Source organism: Ambystoma mexicanum, chromosome 2p (genome assembly GCF_040938575.1).
Source record: "Ambystoma mexicanum isolate Mex_15411 chromosome 2p, UKY_AmexF1_1, whole genome shotgun sequence".
Lineage (NCBI taxonomy): Eukaryota > Metazoa > Chordata > Amphibia > Caudata > Ambystomatidae > Ambystoma > Ambystoma mexicanum.
In genome coordinates, this window is record NC_090923.1 from 1,468,544,272 (window position 1) to 1,468,568,018 (window position 23,747).

At 43.6% G+C, this 23,747-nt stretch overlaps 1 protein-coding gene across 1 annotated transcript in view; it reads right to left on the minus strand.

The window, feature by feature from the left end:
- LOC138567629 (zinc finger protein 12-like) overlaps window positions 1-23,747 on the minus strand; it is a 408,553-nt gene that overhangs the window by 329,440 nt on the left and 55,366 nt on the right. The window contains exon 2 of the mRNA XM_069646058.1: window positions 4,596-4,722. Within this exon, the coding sequence (XP_069502159.1) occupies window positions 4,596-4,722 (127 nt within the window). The remainder of the gene's footprint in view (window positions 1-4,595; window positions 4,723-23,747) is intronic.

Genomic DNA, 23,747 nt, shown 5'->3' on the forward strand with positions numbered 1-23,747 from the left:
GGCCTAACCCAAACAGCTGAACTCTTCTCAGCAGGCCTTCAGAATCCAGCAACCTAACCAAACTATTCAACAGCCGGGCGAGCTGTTTGATTCTGGCTAGAACCTGGGGCTAGAACCATATCCGGACCCAGAAAGCAGAGCTGTATCCAGAACCATAGCAGACCCAGACCAGACCGCTGCGAGCAGAACCAGTACCAGAAGCCACCAGAAGTCCAGTACAACCTGTTGACCAGATCCGTGACGAGGCCCATTCCTTCCAAAATTAGGAGTGAGTATCCTGAGGCCTGTGCAGAACCCATCTCTTAGTTTAAAATAATCTGATTCAAAACATTTGAACCTGTCCAGAACTGCATCATAGGAATCGTGTGTTCATTCTATCATTTCAAAGCTGTAAAAGTGTCATTTTGTCATTCTGAAGTTTATTTTAATTTCGAAAAACTACCTTCACAAAATTGTCCGTATCTTTGGAACCGCGTGTGCTAGGAACAACATTTAACTTTCATTTTAAAGCTAAGAATGTAAGCTTTCCAACACTACTCATTATAGTTTTTCCGTAATCGCGCTCCACGCACTCGGAAAAAGTGCCGTGATTTGCGATTTGGTCCAATTAGCTCCTGTCAAAATCGCCGCTTTTGCTTGAACTGCTAAAATTTGTTTTCAACCTGCTAATCCCTCATTGATCCTCGTGAGTGTGACTTGAACTAATCTTAAGTAGCTATCACCTACCCTGAATCTCCTATCGGGAATTCAAATCATTTTTAGCATATTTTTCCCTTCTTTGCATACCACATTTAAAGTACTTTTGCCTGTGTTTAAAACCATCCCTGTTTCTCTAAACTTGCTAGGGGGGAACTGAAATTTGTATTGTATTGTGATTGTAGTCCTGAAAACTGTGTGCTTTACTTCCATCTCCTTATATTGCATAGGGGGGAGTGAATTGCCACAAGGGGAAAAGTGAACATATTATCTCTTGTGAAACCCTATCAGTTTATTTCTGTACTGCATTCTTTCCATCATTGTTTTTCCTTGAAACCATAAAAGCATTCTCAGTTACCTTTTCCTTCCTATACCAACTCCTAAGCAATTAAATAAGCGTACAATTTTAATATTATCCATTGTTGATTACTGTCATATTCTTAAGTGTGATATCAAATATTAATTTATTATAAAAGTGTGATATATATATTGTTTAATTTTTCCAATAAATCTTTTAAATTGCAAAACAAACCTACTTCTTGGCTCAGTGAGGTCAGGGGGATTCAAAGAGAGGGGCGTTATATAAGGGTTTATCATCCAGAGTACAACTGGTCATAAAAATATATAAATAAGGGCTTCCCTTCGGCGTCCCAGAAGAGGCACTGACTTAGTGGGATTGCTGAATTGAAGTCACTTGACAGATGGAAGAGAAACTCGAAATCTGTTAAATAAAACAACGTCTAACCAACAGGGTATCTTAAGCAATGGGGTCAATGAAAAACAAACAGTGGATAAACCACTTTACGAGTGTATTTAAAGAGACAAACAAGAAGAGTGATCTTCTTACTTCTGAATGTCAACTTCCATGGCCAAATTACCGGTGATCAATTTAAAATAAGTGAAGCTATTAGGAAACTCTAATGCACTGGGTCCGGATGGGCTGACAAATAATATCTTTGAAAAAGCGCTAGAAGAATGGGCCGCACTGATAAATGAAATATTTCAAAGGATTTCAACAACTGGTAAATTACCAGCGGCATGGACAACTGGCATCATAGTTCCCATCTACAAACAAGGCAACAGATTAGATCCGAAAAATTATAGGCCCATTGCCTTGCTAGAAGGTTTGGGTAAATTGCTTGCAGCCCATATTCAGAAGCAATTTATATGCTGGATTAACAAATTCAACATTATGGACATAAGACAAACTGGGTTCACGAATGGCACAGGTACGGATCTGAATCTGTTTATCTTGAATGCACTGAAATTACAAACTATCAAAAAGAAAACCAACTTATTTCTTGCCTTCATCTACCTCCAACAAGCTTTTGATAGCGTAAACAGGACAAAGCTCTGGGAGAATATGTGCGCATGAAGTTTCCAGAATCATTGCTAGAAATCACCAAAGCGTTTTTAACACACTAATACATCTGTTTGAATATGTTTAAACAAAGAAGGGGAATTATCCTCCAAATGTCAAACTGAAAAGGGTGTGAAGCAAGGGTGCCCTTTAGCGTCCACATTGTTCAATCTATATCTAGCAGATCTGCCAACAACTTTGAAAAACGTGGCTGATTTTCCACCGAAAATAACTGGGCAACATATTGCTTGGATACTATATACGGTATCCAGTAATTGCATCGAATATAAAGCATTGAATGACAAAGCATCGGAAAAAAAGCATTGAATGCATTTTTCTCAATGGCCAAGGTTTTATTTTTATTCTAATGGGTATTAAGGGGTAAAAAACAGGGGTTGGGGGAACCGCCATAAAAAAAAGAAAAAAAATGCATTCAATACTTTTTTTCGTTGCTTAGGCATTTGATGCTTGGCATTCGATGCAATCACAATAAACCACTATTTGCTGATGATCTGGTTGTCATGGATTGTACTCAAATAGGTCTTCAGCGAAAACTGGTTCATCTAGAAGAATACAAGGGAAAAAACGACTTGGTTATCAACAGGAAAAAGTCTAAAATAATAAGCATCATACATGGAAGTATGAAGAAGAGTGCATTTGCCAGGAAATTGGGAAAAGTAATAGAACAACAATGCAATTCAATTAGATATTTGGGCATTCAATTCAATAAAACACCTGGTGAAACCATTTGGATAAATATTTTAAAAACAAAAATGAAAATGCTCACCTCACAGGGATCAATAATTAATTCAAGATACGGAAAATTCACAATGCTACCACTTATAATGTTTGATAAGCGAAAAGTGATGCCAACAATGACATATGGCGCAGAAGCGGCATTAGGTATGAACTGGTCCCTATTAGAAGGTGTGTTTTGGAAAAGTGTCATGCACTTACCAAAACGTGTGCCCATGAGTGCCATAAGAAACGAATTAGGATTACAATCATTATATTCAATAACGATATGGAAAAGTATTTCACTGTACAGAACGTTTAAGATGGAAGATGCAGCTGCGCCCTATCATATCTTGAATACCTCTATGAATGATCTGGGGGGTGGCCTCTGAGTGAATGGAATGAGAGGTGTAAAAAATATCTTGAGGATTTGGACACTGATCAAGAAACGTTGATCAGGAACCCAGATGCAGTTAAAGAAAAAGTTATAACAGAGCGACTGGATAGAAACAGTTGAACAGAGAGTAAACAACAAAACATTAAGACACTTTACTTATGATCCACATAGATTAAACACGGTGCCAAACAGAAATTTCCAAGCAGGTATCACTGTAACCAATTTTTACGGCTAAGATTAAATCTACACTATACGAAGGAGGTAATGTATAGAAGGAAAGATATGAATTGTCTGAACAACTGTCGATTCTGTAAATTGACTGAACACAGAAACCATAAAACATCTGATATGTACTTGTCCAGCTGTAAAGATGCAGCAAACATTATATCTAGGAAAGTATATCACAAATGCAAGTTCATTGACAACAGACGAATGGTGGAACTTTTTCGTATTAGGTGAAAAAACGTTGCTTGTATGTGCAGGTATAAACTTCCTTGATAACATATTAGAAATTTCTGAAACGGGAAACTTAGCAGAGATATGAACATCATTGGAATACATGAACTTGTACGACGGCAACAAAGTGGATCGATATGATATGATAACAAATGGATAGATCTGCTGGATAATAAGAGAAAACAAATGTGCTTTGATGTGGAGTGTGGGTCTTTTATGTGTATACAAAGTTTGTAATAAACTAAAACACAATAAAATAAAAAGTAAAAAAATAAGTGCCACTAACGTTGCATCATACGTAAGAGGGGTGCCCCATCCCCATGTGGCACCAGAAGATGCCCCCACCACAGGTACAATCATGCTGTTAATCCACATTGAGTTAGAGCACTTTCAGCCGAGCAAAGCACTAACCCCAAATGCCTTTAAATATTGTGAATTCTATACAAAGTACATGTTGCACACAATGACTTTTGATGTTGCTTGATTATTTCTTTTTTGCATATTCTACCCTAACAGTCATTTTACATTTCACTTTATTTCTTGTCCATGTGCAGAAGCCACTGCCTTATACGGACCAGTCATCAGGCACCACAAACTCACATTTCTGAGAAAAGGGTGCCTATGCTTATCTTTAGCTCTCCCTCACCAGAATGATAAACAACTGTCTGCTACTATCTGCTACTGACATGCTAGCCAGTGACAATATTTTGGAATGAGTCTTGGGTGTGGGGACCCACTTGGTAATTGGAGTCAGCGAACCTGAGAAATGTGTGTTTACGATCATGATGTAAACTCTATTTTGAGAAGACCAACCGGAAGTGAGAACATTACATACTGGTGTATGAACACATATCTTATTAAGCTCAGCAATGCTATTTTAAACTTCCTTTGATACCAAAATGGTATTCATTCATTGAGGCAAGGGTATAAATAAATGGCTTTCAAATTTACCCAGTGAGAGCAAGGCTTGGTGAATTTCCTTCATCACGTTCTTGTAAAGTTCATTTTGCCATTTGTGTAAAAGCGTCCACTGCTCTTCAGTAAAGCAGGCACCAACATCATGAAGAGTCACTGAGGTCTGAAAGAAAACAACCTGCATTAATGTAATGCTCATCATATTCATTTCAATAAGAAGACAGAATTAAAAGGAGTTGGGAAGTAGGACAGGTCTCATACTTGCTTTGAATGTACCCCATCATTTGAATGCTATAATATAAAAAAAAGTCCAGCACAAATGCAGCATAAACATCTATCATCTCTGGGGGAGAATCAAGCCCACGTCATGAGTCTAAATAGGTGCAACACCAACTGGTCACCTCAAAGGACAAGCAAAAGTTTATGTAAATGCAGCCATACATACTTAGCACACTAGTAACTGAGACGTATACAGGAGAGGTCCACGCCAGTAGTCAACCAAGCTCATGGAGATTCCATTATTGCCTCAATAAATACTGCAGCATGGTAGGAACCATGAATACAAACATCACAAAATGCCTTCACCTACCATTATAAATAAGAGGAGCTGAAAAGTTTCCACACCATATGCCCACATGGCAATTTAAGATTATTCTTCAATGATACAATCAGCCATCTAAGGGTAAGACTGAGGCATCAAGACTATTATGCAATCCACCACTTGATCATGTCCCCGATCCTCTAATACCACCATTACACCATTCAACAAATGGACAGTAGCAGAAGATTACATAATCTAGATTGCTTCCTTCAAAACAATTTAAAATAACATCTCTGAAGTCCTATATCTGCAATACAAAAGGCCTCAATTTAGGCTTAGTACACATGGCTCCCTTCAGGACAGCCTTCATCAATAGATCACTTTCAATTGGCTTCCTTCCTCATCAGCTAAAGCATGACCCTCAACTCATCATTGAAAAAATATTATGCACGCTGAGACTATATCCAATTATAGCTCTCTCTTGCATCAGCACATTTCTGGGCCGTTTTTTACCTGACAACTATCTCACACCTGGAAAATATAGTCTATTAAACAACTTTCAATAAAGAAAGAGGGCTCACCGCTGAACTGAAAGTACCATTCCTAACATAAGAAAAAAACGTCTTAAATCACTAAATGAGGGTCATGGCTCCGCTGTGAGCATTGTGGACAGCTCAACAGCTGTTGACACCATTGAGCACGAGCAACTGCTAGACTACATACTTTAGATAGTATGAATTAGTCACCAAGCTCCACCATGGTTTTAATCCTTCCTCAAGGACGGCATGCACCAAGTCAAATTAGGACTTCTCACATCATAGATCACTATGAACTAGTTTGCACTATCTCAAGGTTCAGCCCTCTCACCACACCACTTAAATATCCTTATAGCCACAATGGCCCAAATCATCGACTCACACCACATTAGCTTTCAACTGTACACCAAAAACACAGACTACTATATCTCAAAATACGCAAGCAAGCTGTCAGTGGTGTAACGTGATTGAAAGGTATAAAAGTCAATCCACGCCACATTTTCATGCATTTGTATGGCAAGGAGGAGCAGAACGCAACTTGTGTTTCAGCCGCCTCCCTTCCTCTGCACCATACAAATACTGGAGATCCCTATGGGGCCGCCAGCTTTATGCATCATCATAAAGCAGGCGACCCTTATAGGGATCCATTGTAAATGCTGCTTGCCATGCTAATGGGTTTCCCTCTCTCATCCGTCCATGGGCTCCCGCCACCATAACCCAAGTATCCTGTACAACCATTTTTTTTTCCAACTAGCAATCGATAAATCCTACAACCGAAGGTGAGATCCTAATGGCCAAAGCCTTATCTATCTAGCTCCCTCCAGGGTTCTTCTAATGGTTACCTAACCTAACCAACTGCGAGAACCAAGTTCTCGCAGTTGGACCTTTGAAACAGTTTGGCTAATTGTATAAGTGCCTAACAAGTGACCAATAAAAAATGTAAAAAGAAAAAAATAGCAACAATATTTTCTATTGTGCCAATGTCAGATACTCTGGTCCATTCTCTCCCTCAGCCGGGTCCCTTTCTCTCCTCTCCTCGATCTTACTACTCCCTCTATTCTACTCTCACACTCCACTTCCGTGTTTTCTCACACCCTCTTTCCATCTTCCTGACCACCCTTCTGGTGTCAATCTGATGTTCACACTTTCCACTCACCCTTCTCCATTTCCACCCGTCTCACCCCTCTTCTCAACCCTTTTCCCTTTTCTTTTCTCCTCTCTCCACACCAAGCACTTACATCCTTCCACCACTTTCTCTACAATCACTCTCACACATTCACAGCTTCAAACTCACAAACGGTACCACTCGCTCTCACAACCAACACCTCACCTACACCCTGCACCAACTCCGCCACCAAATCCTCAGCACTCGTCTTCACTGTCCTTCATCCACCTGGTCTCTTGGTCCTCCTCAACTCATTCCTACCTCACCCACACAAACCAACACTTTGGCTCACCTTCATTTGCCTTTTACTATGTTCCCTTCCTAGTTCCAACACTCAACTGCCTAGGGCTATTATTTTCCTTGGGTCCATGTTACATAGGTGCAAGGCTTTAAAATCTCTTGTTAGCCCTGCCCCTTTTTCCCTGCACAGGACTATTTGATGTTTCAGTGAAGTACTGCAGTTCTGGGTTCACTTGTTCTCGTTTCCACGGCAAGATGTTTGCTTGTCTGGCTTTGTTATTCCTTATTGTTGTGCAGAGCTTGTTGTGCATGACCTCTGTCCCCTTCTGCTTGCTTTATTTGTGCTCTGTCTAAGGAAGGCATGGTATCAGAAGCACGACGGACACAAGAAATGTAGTTCAAGGGTTTTTATTGAACTTTCCATGAGTTGGAAAACACCTACTCTAAACCCAATTGCTAAAGGTGGGATCAAGCTACGACCGTCAAAATAAAGAAAACGCTGTCCTAGTCATGTCATGATAAAAGATGGCATGTAGTAAAAAAATAACTATGCCCGAACCTTACTCTATATAAAAGGGAGTGGGGTGATGAGGTGTGTAACAAAAAACGTGTATAGCTAAATGAAAACGTCCAAGGGGTTCGGTAGTTCAGGACTGCTGAACTGTGGCCTCCCCTTCCCCACGTCTCAGCATGGTACAAGTCGGAACAGGAATCGAGCTTGGAGTACACTCGAAGCTCGTGGCACATGGAAGCAGTCCTTTACGCAAGGCAGGGTCTTCCTAAGCAAAGCCTCTCTTTCCGTGTTGATCAAGTGTCCCTCCACTGGGAAATATCCTGCTGTACAGTTCACATGCTTTAACTTTACAAACAACAAATACTTCAGGTTACCCACTGTCGGGCTCAGACCTTTCTCTTTCCCTTTTGACGTGGACATCCTCAGCCGGGCTAAAGTCCATGTACTTTCTCAGAAATGTCTCACAAGTAAAGGCTCCTCTCGATTAGGCGTAGGCCTCTTCACCTTAATGATCAATAACAAGTTTAAAGCCTTTTCGATTGTGCAAAGGGGTTTTGCTGTAACCTTTGCATGACCACTTTGAATTTAGTTAATTCAGTTCTGCACTTTCACTCAAAGACGCCCCGGTGACCTTCGTCTGGACACCCCAAGTGCCAGACCACACTCCACAGTAGCTTATCCTTGAGTCTTTCTTTGTATCTCGGTAACTCCCTGTTGCTGGTTAGCCTTCACTCGCATCTGTCAATATGGGGCTTTCAAAAAGCCCTTCACGTTGCAACAATATTGCCTCTCGCAGCCTTCACTTAAAAGCACACCAGTATCTCAAAGTTCCCTCCGACTCACCGGTTACACAAAGCTGCTTTACCAGCGGCTTTGTTCCTCGAGCCAAGGATGATACTCCGGCGGCTGTAACTTCTCTCTGCCTCCAGCAGACGTGCAGGAGGGCCCCAGATATCGTGCACAGATTTTCAAGCTTTGCTCAGTATTCCTGCTAGGTTTTGCTTGTGCTGTTCGCCAACCATTCGGAGATAGTTGATCATCATACAACGGGGTAAAGGGCCTCTCCCTTGTCACTGCCCTGTTCAGGTCTGCCACCACTCCTTTGCAATACTGTTGCCACCATAGAATGTTTGCTCCTCCATGTCTTTCGCCTCGTTCGCAGTTTACTCCCATGCCCTGCCTTTTATCCCAGTGGGGAAGGGTAATGGGAATCAGGTGTGAGTCATTATAGGCAAGTGCCTGACTCTAATGTCAGGACATGGTAAACAGACTGGCTGGGTGTGATTCTCTCTTTCCCGGAGGGGTGGTGGTGGTGGTGGTGTGGGGGGGTCCTCCCCCACTGGTCCACCCCCAGGAACTGGATCCAAAAACGATGGCTGTGTCCTGGCCACCTGGATGACGGATCCCAAGGGACTAAGTGGTGAGACACCCTTGGGTTTCTCACATCTGCTGCAGGGCTCTCTTTCAGATTTAGGCCCCGAGGGTAGCCCAATAGATAGGTGCTAGAAAGATGTTTGACTAACGATTCTGCCCTAAAGGGAGTTATGCATTGGAAAGGTGGCTTTCTTCTCCCAACGTTCAGGAATATCCTGATGCAGGGATGCATTCTTCCAAGGATCCCTGGACCAGGGAATGCTCTTTGTCCATGTGTCAAGAGGAATAGAGGTTAATCTAATGACATACTCTCTCTGAGTACATTCCAGGAACCATGTGTCTGATGTAGTACAGAACCAAACATGGCCTAACAGTCCTAGCCTGTCCCCTACCAGGCCCAGCAGAGGGGGTCCAGTCAGGAGGCTAACATCTTGGGAATTGTATTGTTGCGGACCTTCTAGAGAGGACTATCTGCCTCCCCCTGAACCAGGGATGTCCACAGGATGCAGAAGGTTGAGGTTTAGAAAAACTAGAATACGTAGCTTTTGCAATGTGGAGCCTGGAAGTGTTGTTGTGCTGCAGGGTACCAGATTGCTTTTTCCTCCTTGTGAACATGGACCTTTTCCTCCAACTGTTCACCGCAGAACGCTGCCCTCTCGACTGTCATTAGAAGAACAACAAGACTTCTAGGAGAACTCAGTCTGCCAGTCTCAGACATGCACATGTCCCCCGGTCATTAACAACGTGCTTAAATGCAGCTATACGTACACCATCGAAAGCCAGGTCAGAAAGGAAATAAACTTCTCAATGCATGGTTTCCAAGAGTGCTGTGCAGTAAACATCCTTGAAATTGTCCATAAGCGCCTAGGACATGTTGGAGGCATAAATTGAGGTATGCAATGATAGTTGGGTTCCTTTTGAGGGATCCATCCACTTTCTTGTCTACTGGAACATGTACCGCTGACTCCTCATGTCTCGTGGTGGGGCACAGAGTAAAGGTGGAGAATCCACTTGCGGGAAAGGGGCATAGTCAGGGGTAAGGACTCCTCATTAACGGGTCTTGGTGATTCTGTCTGGTTCCCTCACCTCCTTCAATATTTTGTCGCTGATTTCAGGACTAAGATGGAACCCCCTTTTTCCGTCTTTTAGAATTGCTGTTCTGTCAGACAAGCCCTGGGGTCAGAAGGGTCACCCCTATCAAAAGCCATACACTTGGCAACATGATCCACGCATCTTCTCCATCCCCAAAGAACCACCACCAGTGACAACAACACATTCAAAGAGGTGGTAAAAAGATTGCCCAAATGATTGGTAACAAGATAAATATAGTGCTGTAAAAATGCAACTTTACACAAAGGTGCAGAAAGCACACAAACTGGCTGATGATTACATAGTGAAATTACAAGAACTGGAAGTGCTGTGTGATTTTAAAGATTAATCAGACTCAATGTTTAGAGATATGTTGCTGGTTCACACTAACAGTCCCAAGACACAAGAAAAATGTATACATAAAAAAGAGCTAAGGCTAGTCAGAGTATTATAGATAGCATGCTCCATTAAAGAAACTACCCAGGCACAACGAAGTGGCCACGCCACAAATGCAATTAGAAGTTGCCTACTGTGAATGCATCATGAAGTAAGACACAGACACCAGAAAGTTCCAACAACATATTTTTTAACTTAAATGTCAGGGTAGTTGAAGACCTAACATGCCCTATGCTAAGGTGGGATTTCCCTACTTGAACGAAACTAAGGAAAGTCTGAGTCAAAGAGTTCAACTTAAAAGTATGTCTTTGTCCAAAACCTATCCTTGCCCTCACAACTAAAGCTAACAAATGTGCAGGGATGTTAAGGTTCAACGACCTAGTGTTCAACTTAAATTTCTGAGCCTCGACCAGCTCAAAGCTTTCTTTCAGATCCCCTTTCCCAAGCATAGGAAAGTTCATGAAAAAGTCTCAAAATTACCTTTCTTCAGTTCAGAGTGATACAGTTCAAAACCAAACAGTGGGGTTCCCTTCCCCAAGTTTTCAGTAGCACAATCCAAAAGCAAAAGGGGTGTTGAGACTCCGTTCTCAACAAGGGGGATTCCTTTGAGTCTCAGGATTCCTTTCCCCAAGACTTCAACTTTGCCATTTATACTTGCTACAGTCTTTCCAAAAGACTTAACAAAACATCAGGTCCAACCTGACCTTCTTGCTGGCTCACTTCGCCAGTATTTATGCAGTGGTTTCATTAGGCTGTTGCTCAGTGTCCTATTTCACCATTCAGGGCTCTCCGGTCTAGGCGCAGTTGTTAGACTGCATGGTCCACCCATAACGGGTCGCACAACCTTGTACTTGACTTCAAGGTTTTAGTTAAATCGTGGTGCCACATATATTCAATATTGTTTACTTTCAGTTAGTTGTTCAATGTGCACTTATGTTGCTTCAATGTGAAGTTTCCACTTAGTTCAGCATTCAATATGCATTTGTTAATTTTAATGTGTAATTCAAAAAAAGTTCAGTCTGATGCAACTGTAGCGAACTACCTTGGTTTTTAGATTTTTTCTATGTTTCTATTGAACTATTTGTTTGCTGCATGTGGAGCTTGAGCTTGAGACATTGCGACTGTCCAATGCCAACATTAAACGTTAGAAAAGAAAAAACCACAAGTACTCCACTTTTGCGCTTCAAATTATAAATGTATTCAAAAAGAGTTCAAAAATAATTCATTTAATTATTTTTCACATTATTTTCTAATTTGCTCCAATGTTGGAACATTTTAGATTCATTTTCATTCACATATGTTACTCTGATATTTGTTCCAATGTTGGAAATATAATCTTCACTTACATTCACATTTGTTGTTCTAATACACTTATTTGCTCATGGTGTGACACTCTACACATGTTTCACCATACTTCGATTTGTATGGTTCTTCAGGAGGGATTTAGGTTCATTGTGTTTAAGACGCTGTCTTAATAACGTTATTGTGATTGACCTAAAGGAAAGGGAACAGGAGATATAACCATATTATTGGTTTGCCCTAATTACATAACTTCATACTCAATGCCATTTAACAGTTGCATTAGCTTTTTTACTTACATTTGCTATGCTTTGGTTTTGTGTGCACTTCCTAAATTCATTTGTTTGTTGACAGCGTGGCCTTACTTTTTGATTTTTTGTCAAAGCAATGATACATTGGGTTGTAAAGGACATTAAGAACGCTCATAAACTTGCTTTATCTAGATGAAATGTCCCATTTCTGTGTCAAAGTTTAGACCGACATTACAACAGTCTAAAATGCATATCCATTTTGCTTGAATGCGGACAGAGTTTCTTTTCCCTATTTCCTCCTCTCTATCCGATTTTTATCTGTTCCATGCCATAGAATCTTATCCCATCTGTATCGTCATTTGGATGTTCCATTGCAAAATGTTTTCCAAGAGGATATCTGTCTCTGTTTCTGATGGCGCACAAGTGTTCTGAGATTCTGATTTTCAGAGGTCTTACTGTACTGCCTATATAGATCTTGGTGCATAGGCATGTTATAGCATATATTGTATGACTTGTGTTGCAATTCATGAAGTTCATGATTATATATGTTTTCCATTTGGTAAGCTGATTTCTTTTTTGCCATTTTCTGCGTATTTGCAGTAATTGCATTGGCCACATTTAAATATCCTTTAAGTTTAGCTTGTGACCACAGTTGGACTTTTCCCTTAGATGGTATACCTTGTGTGAAATGTGACGGACATAAGATTTGTTTGAGATTTTTGGCTTTCCGATATGTGATGAGAGGGTATTCTTCAACATAATCCTTTAGGTCATTGTCCAATGTGAGTATATTCCAATGTTTATGTAGGAATTTCCTCAAGATCTTGTTGTCCGTACTGTATGTAGTTACAAATTTCATTTTGTCTTGTTGTTTATCTACTTTATCGTCTTTTGATTTATTGTGTAGTAGATCTTTACGATTTCGTTGTTTAACTTTGGCTAGTGCTTCATTCAGTTGGTTCTTAGTGTATCCTCTTTTTTGGAATTTGAGAGTTGCTATGTCCATATGTTTATTCATTTCATTGTCTTGAGCGCAGTTGCATTTGAGTCTTATGAATTCTCCATAGGGTATATTTTTGATGGTGTGTGGCGGATGGTTGCTGTTGGCATAAAGAATGCTGTTGCCTCAGGTTGGTTTTTGTGTATAGTGTTGAATGAATTTTGTTATTTTCGATGTAAAGTGCCATGTCCAGAAAGTGGATCCGGTTTATGCTTTCTTCCATTGTAAGTTTTAAATTATAGTTGTTGTTGTTGAGATATCTATGGTATTCTTGCAATGCTGATTTGCTTCCATTCCATATGACCAGGATGTTGTCTATGTACCTGCCCCAAAAGACGATGTTGTTTTCCTCAGTAAATGCTTTGTGTAGCCATGCATGCTTGAGTTCAAAGCTGCCCATGTACAGGTTCGCAAAGAAAGGTGCGAATTCGGCCCCCATGGCAGTGCCTTGGCATTGTTTATAGATGATATTATTGAACAGGAATATATTGTAGTGCAAGACAAAGTTAAGCATTTCTAGTATCATGTTGTTCTGTTCCAGATATGATATTGTAACGCTCACCTGATTCTCGCAGAGGCGCCGGTCTTGACTGGGCGACTACCGTATCTTCAAAGGTGATGTGTAGCACCCGGTTGGCTCTTTGGGCTGGACCTCTGTGCACTGTATGCCTGACGTGTAGAGTGAGATGTCTGCAGATAGAAAATATGGGGTTAATGAACTGGGGTTATTGGGGTGTCCCTATCTCTTTCCTCTTCTCCTCTCCTGTAGACCCCCAAAGGTTAACGCTCTCACCTTGGGTAAGTGAATGCCGAGCTCTCCATCTGCCTCGGGGCAGGGTGCTGTAGCCAGTTTCTTCACTGGATAGGTAGCGCAGGCCTCTTGACTTCAGAGGACTGCTGTCCGTCGTTTACTGCACGAACGGTAAGTTTCGAGTCATTCAAATGTCTTTTTAAAGTCTTTAGTAACGATGTCTCTTGTTTTGCAGGGTTCCGGCGATGGCAGATGACGGGCTGAAGTGAGTTGAAGATGGAGCCCGTGTGATGAATAGAAGCGCCTGGAAGCACGTGAGTAAGCGCTTGTTGCCTGCTTCACGATGCGCTCTAACTGTCTTTTTATTTTGCAGGTACGAGTTCGGAGCGGCTGCAGGGTGCCGGAATACCCACTGGATTAGATGTGGAAAGGAGTAATGGCACGTGAGTATTAAAGTTCCCCAATGTCTTTAAACGCACCTTGTTTTGTCTTTCAGATGCGGATGCAGCGCCGAAGGTCTCCGGAGCGTGCGAAGAGTTGGTAAGCTTTTGTCTTTCAGATGCCGGAATGCAGTATGAAGACCTCCGGAGCGCACGAAGAGTAGGTAAGCCTTTGCCTTTCAGATGCCGGAATGCTAACCTGTTCTTTCTTGTCTTTATAGGTGTTGCTGAAGACTGGATTCAGGATGGTAAGCCTTTTTCCTTAGGCCCAGGACTGGATGCAGAAGACACGATGAGCGTCCTGCTGCAGAGGGTGCAGAATAACGCAAAGCAAGATTCATCCACCGGGTGTGGTTTAAATAGCCTCCTGTAGTGCTTAGGTGTCTCCTTCCACAGCCACGCCTAAGTAAGAAAAGAGTTCCTGGTAAGAAAAGAGTTCCTGCCTTCCAGAAGAGTTCCAGTGTTCTAAATCTAGGGAGTGGCTCCAGCCCCACCCAACAGGAAAAGTAGTTCCAAACAGAAGAGGATCAGAGGCTCAACTGGCAGGCAAGTAAGCAGCATGGTCTGCTGCAGGTAAGTCCACCCAAGCATTATGAGCCCGGCGCTTCCAGCGCTGGGACTGGGCATATTTATGAGCCTGGTGCCACTGGCGCCAGGACTGGGTCCAAAAGGTCCCAATTGGGACTGGTTGGCACTCGGAACCTGGGTTATGGATCTGCTTCCAAGGGAGTTGGGAAAACCCTGACCTTTTGGAAGCAGAGATCATGACAGCACCCCCCCTCAAGGCCCCTCCCAAACCGGGCTTCTCCGGGGGTTTTGGCTTGTCAGAAAATGTTCGGTGAAATCTTTTGATTAGGCGAGGAGCGTGGACATATTCAGCAGGTTCCCAGGATCTCTCTTGGGGGCCGAAGCCTTTCCAGTCAATTAGGTAGAATAGTTTAGATTTGGAGATCTTGGAGTCCAGAATGCTTTTGACTTCAAACTCGAGTTCTCCATCCACTAGGATAGGTTTTGGAGATTTGGTTAGTCGGATTTGAGGTTGCACGGGTTTTAATAGAGAGACGTGGAAGACCGGATGTATCTTCATGTGCGGGGGCAAGTCCAACTTGACCGCTACTGGGTTTACTATGGTAGTGATGGAATAGGGACCAAGGTATCTTGGGTTGAATGTGCGTGGCCCTTTTAGAGATAGATATTTGGTGGATAACCAGACTTGATCCCCTACTTGATAGTGAGGGGCTTCCTTCCGATGTTGATCTGCTCCTTTCTTGTATTGTTCTTTAGCCCTTTGAAGGTGAGAAACAGCTTCCTTAAAGGCTTGGGTGATTGTAGAATGCAGGTAGTCTACTGCTGGTGTTTCAAGATCTTGGAGGGGATCCAACTCCGAGGTTCGAGGGTGACTGCCGTACAAAAGAAAAAACGGGGTTTTCCCAGTTCCCGAATGGACAGAGTTATTGTAGGCATACTCGGCTATCCAAAGGATATCTTTCCAAGTTTTTTCAGTTTGTTGCAGCATGCAGCGTAAATACTGTTCCAGAGTTTGATTGGTCCTCTCGGTTTGTCCGTCGGTCTGAGGGTGGTGACTGGTCGATAGTCTCACATCAATTTGAGCCGACCGACAGCAACTTCGCCAAAAATGAGAAATAAATTGACTACCTCGATCCGAAATTAGAACCGAAGGAAAACCGTGCAGTCGGACGATGTTTTCGAGAAATTCTCGGGCCAGAGTTGCTGCTGTTGGCAAGCCTTTGAGCGGAATGAAATGCGCCATCTTGGAGAATAAGTCCACGATTACTAGAATCGTATTGTATCCGGAGCATGGAGGTAGATCGGTGATGAAGTCCATAGAAAGCGTATGCCAAGGGCGAGGTGGGATGTCAATAGGGCGTAAGAGGCCTGCTGGTCTTTCCTTTTGACTCTTGTTTTGGGCGCATACTCCACAGGACATTATAAAGTCTCTGATATCTTTTTTCCAAGACGGCCACCAGAAGTAGCGCTTGATCTTTTCTGAGATCTTGGCTATACCGGGATGACCTTCCATTAAAGAGTCGTGATAACAAGAGATTACTTTTTTCTGTAAATCTGTGCTGGGTAGGTATAATCGTTCTTGGAAATACAATAAGTTGTCCTTTACTGCAAAGTCCTTTCCCTGCAGATGCCAATTCTGTATATCTGCTGGAGTTACAAGTTGCCTGGCTTTATCCTTAACTTCCTCTATGGATTCTGTGGCGATTACACCCAGAATTCTTTGTTCGGGAATGATTGGTACAGGTTTAGGGTTGATCAAGTGTTCTTCCACTCCCATCCGAGAAAGGGCATCGGCTTTACCGTTCTTTGTACCAGGTCGATAGGTAATTATGAAGTCAAACTCGGCAAAGAATAATGCCCAACGGAGTTGTCTAGAGGATTGGGCTTTTGCGGTTTTCAAATATTGCAGGTTTCGGTGATCCGTAATCACAGTAACGGTGTGTCGGGCCCCCAGCAGATAATGCCGCCAAGCCTTAAAGGCAGACTTGATAGCCAGAAGTTCCATGTCAGTAATCGTGTAATTGACTTCAGGAGGCGAGAATTTGCGGGACCAAAATGCCACGGGATGCTACTGATTAGGTTACCGGGTCCTTTTGTGATAGAACTGCCCCCATGGCAAGGCTTGAAGCATCAGTTTCCACGATGTAGGGGAGTTCGGGGCGAGGGTGTTTTAAGATTGGTGCAGAGATAAATTTAGTCTTCAAATCCTGGAAAGCTTGTTCCGCCTCGGTAGACCATTCAAAACGTTTGTTTTTCTTTAACAAGGCAGTGATGGGCTGGACTATTCGAGAGAACTCGGAGATAAACCTGCGGTAAAAGTTAGCAAAGCCTAACATGATTTGCACACCTTTTACGGAGGATGGTGATGGCCATTTGAGAACTGCATCGACCTTCTTTGAATCCATACGCACTCCGCCAGGTGATAATATGAATCCCAAGAATTCAACTTCAGTCACGTTGAAAACACATTTTTCCAACGTAGCGAAAAGTTTGTGTTGACGCAATCTTTCGAGGACCATTTTCACGTGTTTCCGATGTTCAGATTCCGATGAAGAATAAACGAGGATGTCGTCAATGTAAACAACAACACATACATCTATGAGCTCTCTGAGGACATCGTTCATAAAATATTGAAAGGCGGCCGGGGCATTGCAAAGTCCGAAGGGCATGACCTGATATTCAAATAGCCCATACTTGGTGCGGAAGGCCGTCTTCCATTCATCGCCCTCTTTTACTCGTACCAAGTGGTAAGCTCCTCTAAGATCCAGCTTTGTATATATGCATGCTTTTCTGACTTGGTCCAGGAGTTCAGGGATCAAAGGTAACGGATATCTATTCTTAACGGTGATCTGGTTCAGGGAGCGATAATCGATACAAGTTCTAAGGTCTCCTTCCTTTTTTGGAACGAAGAACAAAGCTGAAGAAGCAGGGGACTTGGAAGGACGAATAAACCCATTTGCCAGGTATTGATCCAGGTATTGTCGAAGGTGAAGGTTCTCAGGCTCGGTGAGGGCATAAATTCTACTACAAGGAGGAGTAGATCCAGGTATCAGGTCTATCTGGCAGTCATAAGACCTATGAGGAGGTAGAGAGTTAGCCTGATCCTTCCGGAAAACATCTTGGTATTCTAGGTATTCGGGAGGTAACTGGGGAGTCTCTGAAGAAATTGCGGCCAGTGCAACACCAGGTGGAGGGTGACAAGTAGAGACACATTCTGGAAACTGGACCGTTCTTGCTCGCCAATCGATCAGAGGATTGTGTTTCTCTAACCAAGGTATTCCTAGAATAATCTGAAACTGAGGGGCCTTGATCACATCGAACACGATCTTCTCATGGTGTCCATCTTGACTTACTAGCGTCACTTCTTGAGTGGTATGCGTTACTGGCCCGTAGGCTATCTCCGTACCATCCACCTTAGTAATGACGTCCTTTACAGCCTTGGGACAAAGAGTTAGATTCATCCTCAAAACCATTTCATGATCCACATAATTGCCGATGGCACCGCTGTCGACGTAAGCTTCAATTGCATGTAATCGATCCGGATTATCAGGGCTAATGAGGACCATAGGTATCACGAAATGCGAGGTCACGGAACTGGTTTTTACGCTCGGCAAGAGGACCTCTATTCTTGTCGGGCGAGGTCGTTTCCCTGCTCAGAGTTTGTAACTTTGGTAACTGCAGCTCCTACTGCCTTCTTGGCAGGTTTCACCGGACAGTCTCGAAGAAAGTGCCCTGAGTTTCCGCAATATAGGCATAATTGCAACTGTTTCCTCCTTTCTCGCTCCCATTGTGTTAGAGGACCTTTCAGACCCCCTATTTGCATGGGTTCCCCGGAGTCTACTCCTTTGGAAGAAGTTGGCGGTTTGGAAAATACTCGAGCATCAAACTTGGAATGATCGGCCTTCCTGTTCTGCAGCCTGTGATCTATTTGAACGACCAAGTCTATGTAATCCGAACAGTCTTGTGGGGGATTCACTACTTGGGCTAAAATGTCTTTGAGCTCTCCACGTAGACCTCTATAAAACAGCGTAATCCTTTTGTCCTCAGGCCATTGAGTTTCCAATATTAGTCTATTGAAAGATGCAATATAAGCCAAAAGGTCTTGATTACCCTGTCGCAACGAAAGAAGCTCATTGTCCAAGGCCTGCCCCTGTGAATGTCTTGCGAACAGTTTTTCCATACTAAGCTGAAAGGCTTGAAAATCATGGAGAACCGGATCATCTTGATGAACTAGAGGGATCGACCAGTCTGCCGCATTGCCACTAAGGTACGAAAGTACAAAAGCTACTTTAGCTTGATCAGTTGGAAAGGCTGCTGGCCGGCATAAGAAGTGCAACCGGCACTGATTGATAAATACTGCAAACCTCTTTGGGTCACCAGAAAATCGCTCGGGCGGAGCCAGAGGTACATTCCCAGGTAGGTTGATCTGCACTGGATTCATAGAGGATGTTGAAGGAAGATTTGCCCCTGATGCGGGTAACGGGGTCTGTCCGGCTTGTGACTGTAGCACTTGTCTAGCAAGATTGTCTGTTCTCTCCTTGGAAATAATTAGTTCCCTTCTTAGAGCATTCGTTTCCTGACGAGTTGCATGCACTTCTGCCCTTAGTTCCCCAAGTAACCGGGCTAGGGGGTCAGTATCCGAGGTTTCCATAGCGCCTGGGCGAGAGTTTTGCGGTAGGCTTTGCGTTCTGTAACGCTCACCTGATTCTCGCAGAGGCGCCGGTCTTGACTGGGCGACTACCGTATCTTCAAAGGTGATGTGTAGCACCCGGTTGGCTCTTTGGGCTGGACCTCTGTGCACTGTATGCCTGACGTGTAGAGTAAGATGTCTGCAGATAGAAAATATGGGGTTAATGAACTGGGGTTATTGGGGTGTCCCTATCTCTTTCCTCTTCTCCTCTCCTGTAGACCCCCAAAGGTTAACGCTCTCACCTTGGGTAAGTGAATGCCGAGCTCTCCATCTGCCTCGGGGCAGGGTGCTGTAGCCAGTTTCTTCACTGGATAGGTAGCGCAGGCCTCTTGACTTCAGAGGACTGCTGTCCGTCGTTTACTGCACGAACGGTAAGTTTCGAGTCATTCAAATGTCTTTTTAAAGTCTTTAGTAACGATGTCTCTTGTTTTGCAGGGTTCCGGCGATGGCGGATGACGGGCTGAAGTGAGTTGAAGATGGAGCCCGTGTGATGAATAGAAGCGCCTGGAAGCACGTGAGTAAGCGCTTGTTGCCTGCTTCACGATGCGCTCTAACTGTCTTTTTATTTTGCAGGTACGAGTTCGGAGCGGCTGCAGGGTGCCGGAATACCCACTGGATTAGATGTGGAAAGGAGTAATGGCACGTGAGTATTAAAGTTCCCCAATGTCTTTAAACGCACCTTGTTTTGTCTTTCAGATGCGGATGCAGCGCCGAAGGTCTCCGGAGCGTGCGAAGAGTTGGTAAGCTTTTGTCTTTCAGATGCCGGAATGCAGTATGAAGACCTCCGGAGCGCACGAAGAGTAGGTAAGCCTTTGCCTTTCAGATGCCGGAATGCTAACCTGTTCTTTCTTGTCTTTATAGGTGTTGCTGAAGACTGGATTCAGGATGGTAAGCCTTTTTCCTTAGGCCCAGGACTGGATGCAGAAGACACGATGAGCGTCCTGCTGCAGAGGGTGCAGAATAACGCAAAGCAAGATTCATCCACCGGGTGTGGTTTAAATAGCCTCCTGTAGTGCTTAGGTGTCTCCTTCCACAGCCACGCCTAAGTAAGAAAAGAGTTCCTGGTAAGAAAAGAGTTCCTGCCTTCCAGAAGAGTTCCAGTGTTCTAAATCTAGGGAGTGGCTCCAGCCCCACCCAACAGGAAAAGTAGTTCCAAACAGAAGAGGATCAGAGGCTCAACTGGCAGGCAAGTAAGCAGCATGGTCTGCTGCAGGTAAGTCCACCCAAGCATTATGAGCCCGGCGCTTCCAGCGCTGGGACTGGGCATATTTATGAGCCTGGTGCCACTGGCGCCTGGACTGGGTCCAAAAGGTCCCAATTGGGACTGGTTGGCACTCGGAACCTGGGTTATGGATCTGCTTCCAAGGGAGTTGGGAAAACCCTGACCTTTTGGAAGCAGAGATCATGACAGATATTGATCTTGCTTTAAGGAAGTATTCCGTTGTTACCATGCCTTTAAGATGTAGTATGCGGGTATACAAAGCTGTGACATCAAAAGTAACTAGTCTATAGTTTTCTTCCTAATTAATATGTTCCAACTGTTGTATAATGTGTTTAGTGTCCTGTACATTTGATGCTAAATTTGCTGCCAAAGGTTGTAGAAAATGATCAATATATGCTGAGATAGGTTCTGTAACTGCACCGATGCCATTGATTACTGGTCTGCTGGATGGTATTTTTGCATAGCTCTTATGTATTTTTGGTAAAAAGTAGATTGTAGCAAGGACTGGGTGTTTAGACTTCAAAAAGTCTAATTCTTCTTCTGTAAGAAGGCCATTCTCATACCAATCAGTACTCATTTGATTCCATTCTGTCATGATTGTAGGTAAAGGGTTATCTTTAAGTTTTGTGTAACAGGTTGGATCATTATGATGTTTTTCTGCCATTTTGATATAACCCTGAGTGTTTAGAAGTACTATTTTGCCTCCTTTATCGGCCTCTTTTACTGTGTAGTTTCCACTTAGTTCGATATTCAATAGGTATTTGTTTGCTTAATTTCACGGACCGTTGTTCCCTTGTGGTCCTATGGGAGCGCCCCGGTGCTGGAGCGCCTTCCTGACACTCACAAGCCTTCAGTGCTTTCCCCCAGTGGTTCCTGTGCCTTCCTCTCGGCTTTTGAAGTCGTGAAATGTGCCGGTGTGTGCTGTGCTTGCTCCCCGTGTGCTTCCTTCCTCACACCGCCACCTCTGGAGCTGCTTGACGGACGCGGACAGTGTCCTTTGCATTCCAGGCTCCCGAGCAGCTGCTGCTGGGTTATGGAGGCTCTCAGGCTTGTGGGAAATACACAGCCCACTCAGATCGGGATCCATGAATCTTCTGGCATGATGGGCAGCATTCTGGTTCTTTCTCCGGTCCCACCACGGCTGCTTCCTCACAGCCTCCTACTGTTCTCTCAGACACAGCTCTCCCTGTCGCTCTCTCTCTCTCTTGCTGGGCTGGTCTCTTTTTATACACCTGAAGCGCCTTGACAGGCTGCCGGTGTGCATGCTTCATTAGCCTTGCCTGACCATAATTAAAGGGACATGCCTGACCCACACAGCTCCTTGCAGGCATCTTACTCGTCCCAGTACCAAAGTGGTGAAAAGGTGTAATCTTCATCACTCTCAGTTGTCTCTTCTTCATCCCAGTATTGTCACATTTCACATGTGGGATAATGAGGGGAGCTGGTTTATAATAGCCCCTAAAGGTTGGGGGAGGGTTAGATTGGTTGTCAATAGGAAAAAGGGGATACCATGTCTCACCCAAGGGCACCCGACTCCTAATCCTCAAGGTCCCTCCACCCAGGTGATCCACCCTCGCTTCTCCACCCCCAGGGTTGGGATCCAAGAGGGATGGCCTTTCCCTGGCCACCTGCACAGAGTATCCAAGGAGAGTAGGAGTGATAATACCCTCAGGTTTCTCACACTACATATAGTAAAGTGAAACACAAATCAACTTACCATGCAATAAAAGCAAAAGTGACCTTCATCAAACTAAAAGCATGCAATGATATGTTGCAGTGTCATGGTGAGCCAAGGCATGTAGAAACCATATCCAAAAAAATGTAAGTGAAAGCTGGAAGGGAATGTGGGCATATTTAACGGAGGGTGGGATGTTAAGCATGGCTTCCTGTGAGCAAAGGCCCTGCTCAGGGCTTCCTGGAGATCCCCAAGTCCTGCTAGGACCTTTATGGGAATGTTTATAGTGATGTGTGAGGCAGGAATATTCTTAGGCTGAGGCTGGGCGCTTATGGGAGTTATGTTACATAATCCAGCCTTTGACTAGCATTCTCACCCTGGGCTGTAGTTACTGTGTCCTGTTAATTGATGGTATCATGCAAATGGTAGGTCAAAACAGGGGTGTAGGGTCTAGTTAACAGATTAGATTTCCATGTCTACCTTCAGTTCCTGTTTTTTTGCATTGGGGTGCTACCTGCTACCTTTGGATTATTCCCTCCTGCCAGAGGTCTCATTCCACCTACCTAGAACTTAACTTTGCATACGCTAGCTGTGGGGTGCAATATGTCTGACCCCTCTAGAGAACAAGGGGTTTAGAGGTGTCTCATATCCTCTCTCCCAAATACTTTGGACCAGGATGGAGAGCATTCCTTTTCATACAGAGATGAATGCTTGCCCTTTAAACATGTCAGGAAGGGGACAGAAGTGGAAATGAAAATAAATCTGGACCTGAGGAAAAATATCAAGTAAGATTGAGAGACCTAGAACTCCAGGAAATTATCCTGCAGAGAAATCATACAGTCCACTTTGCTGAGACACAATCCTTGGCCCAGGAAGGGTATATTAAAGGTCTGTTCCCATCAGGGTGACTGGGAGCATTCTTCTAGGCCATCTAGAAGAGGCAGCTTTTATTTTCAACCCTCAGAGCAAGAGGCCCTCTATTATCTGAACTCTAAATAGGGATCCTAGGAAAATAACCATGAGAACTCCCAGCGTAAAGATTAAAGGGAGGAGCCTGTGTCCAGTGCATCTAGAAGGCCTTCCCGAAATCAGAACAGTAGGGAGGGCCCAGATGACAGCAGGGAATGAGGTTCCAGCAGTAGCTATGACTCTGAAGGAAAATGGACTCTGATTCAAAGACGCAGGAAGGGCAGATCCGAAAGACGTTTCATATAACAAATAAAAACCATCACAGTCAAATGTTTTAAGAGGCCTTATCACAGAAACACACAAAATATTCTGTGTGGGAATGTTGGGGAGTACATCCAATGCCCCAATGTGCAAGAAAATATAAACTTTCAAAAGTGCCTGTAAAGAAACGCACAGCATAAATAAAGCAAGCCCACACATATCAATTCCCTGTGTAAGCCTAAAATGGGCTAGTAACCATGCTGAAGTAGGCAGTATCCCTGAGGGATAAGTAAACACTAAAGTACAG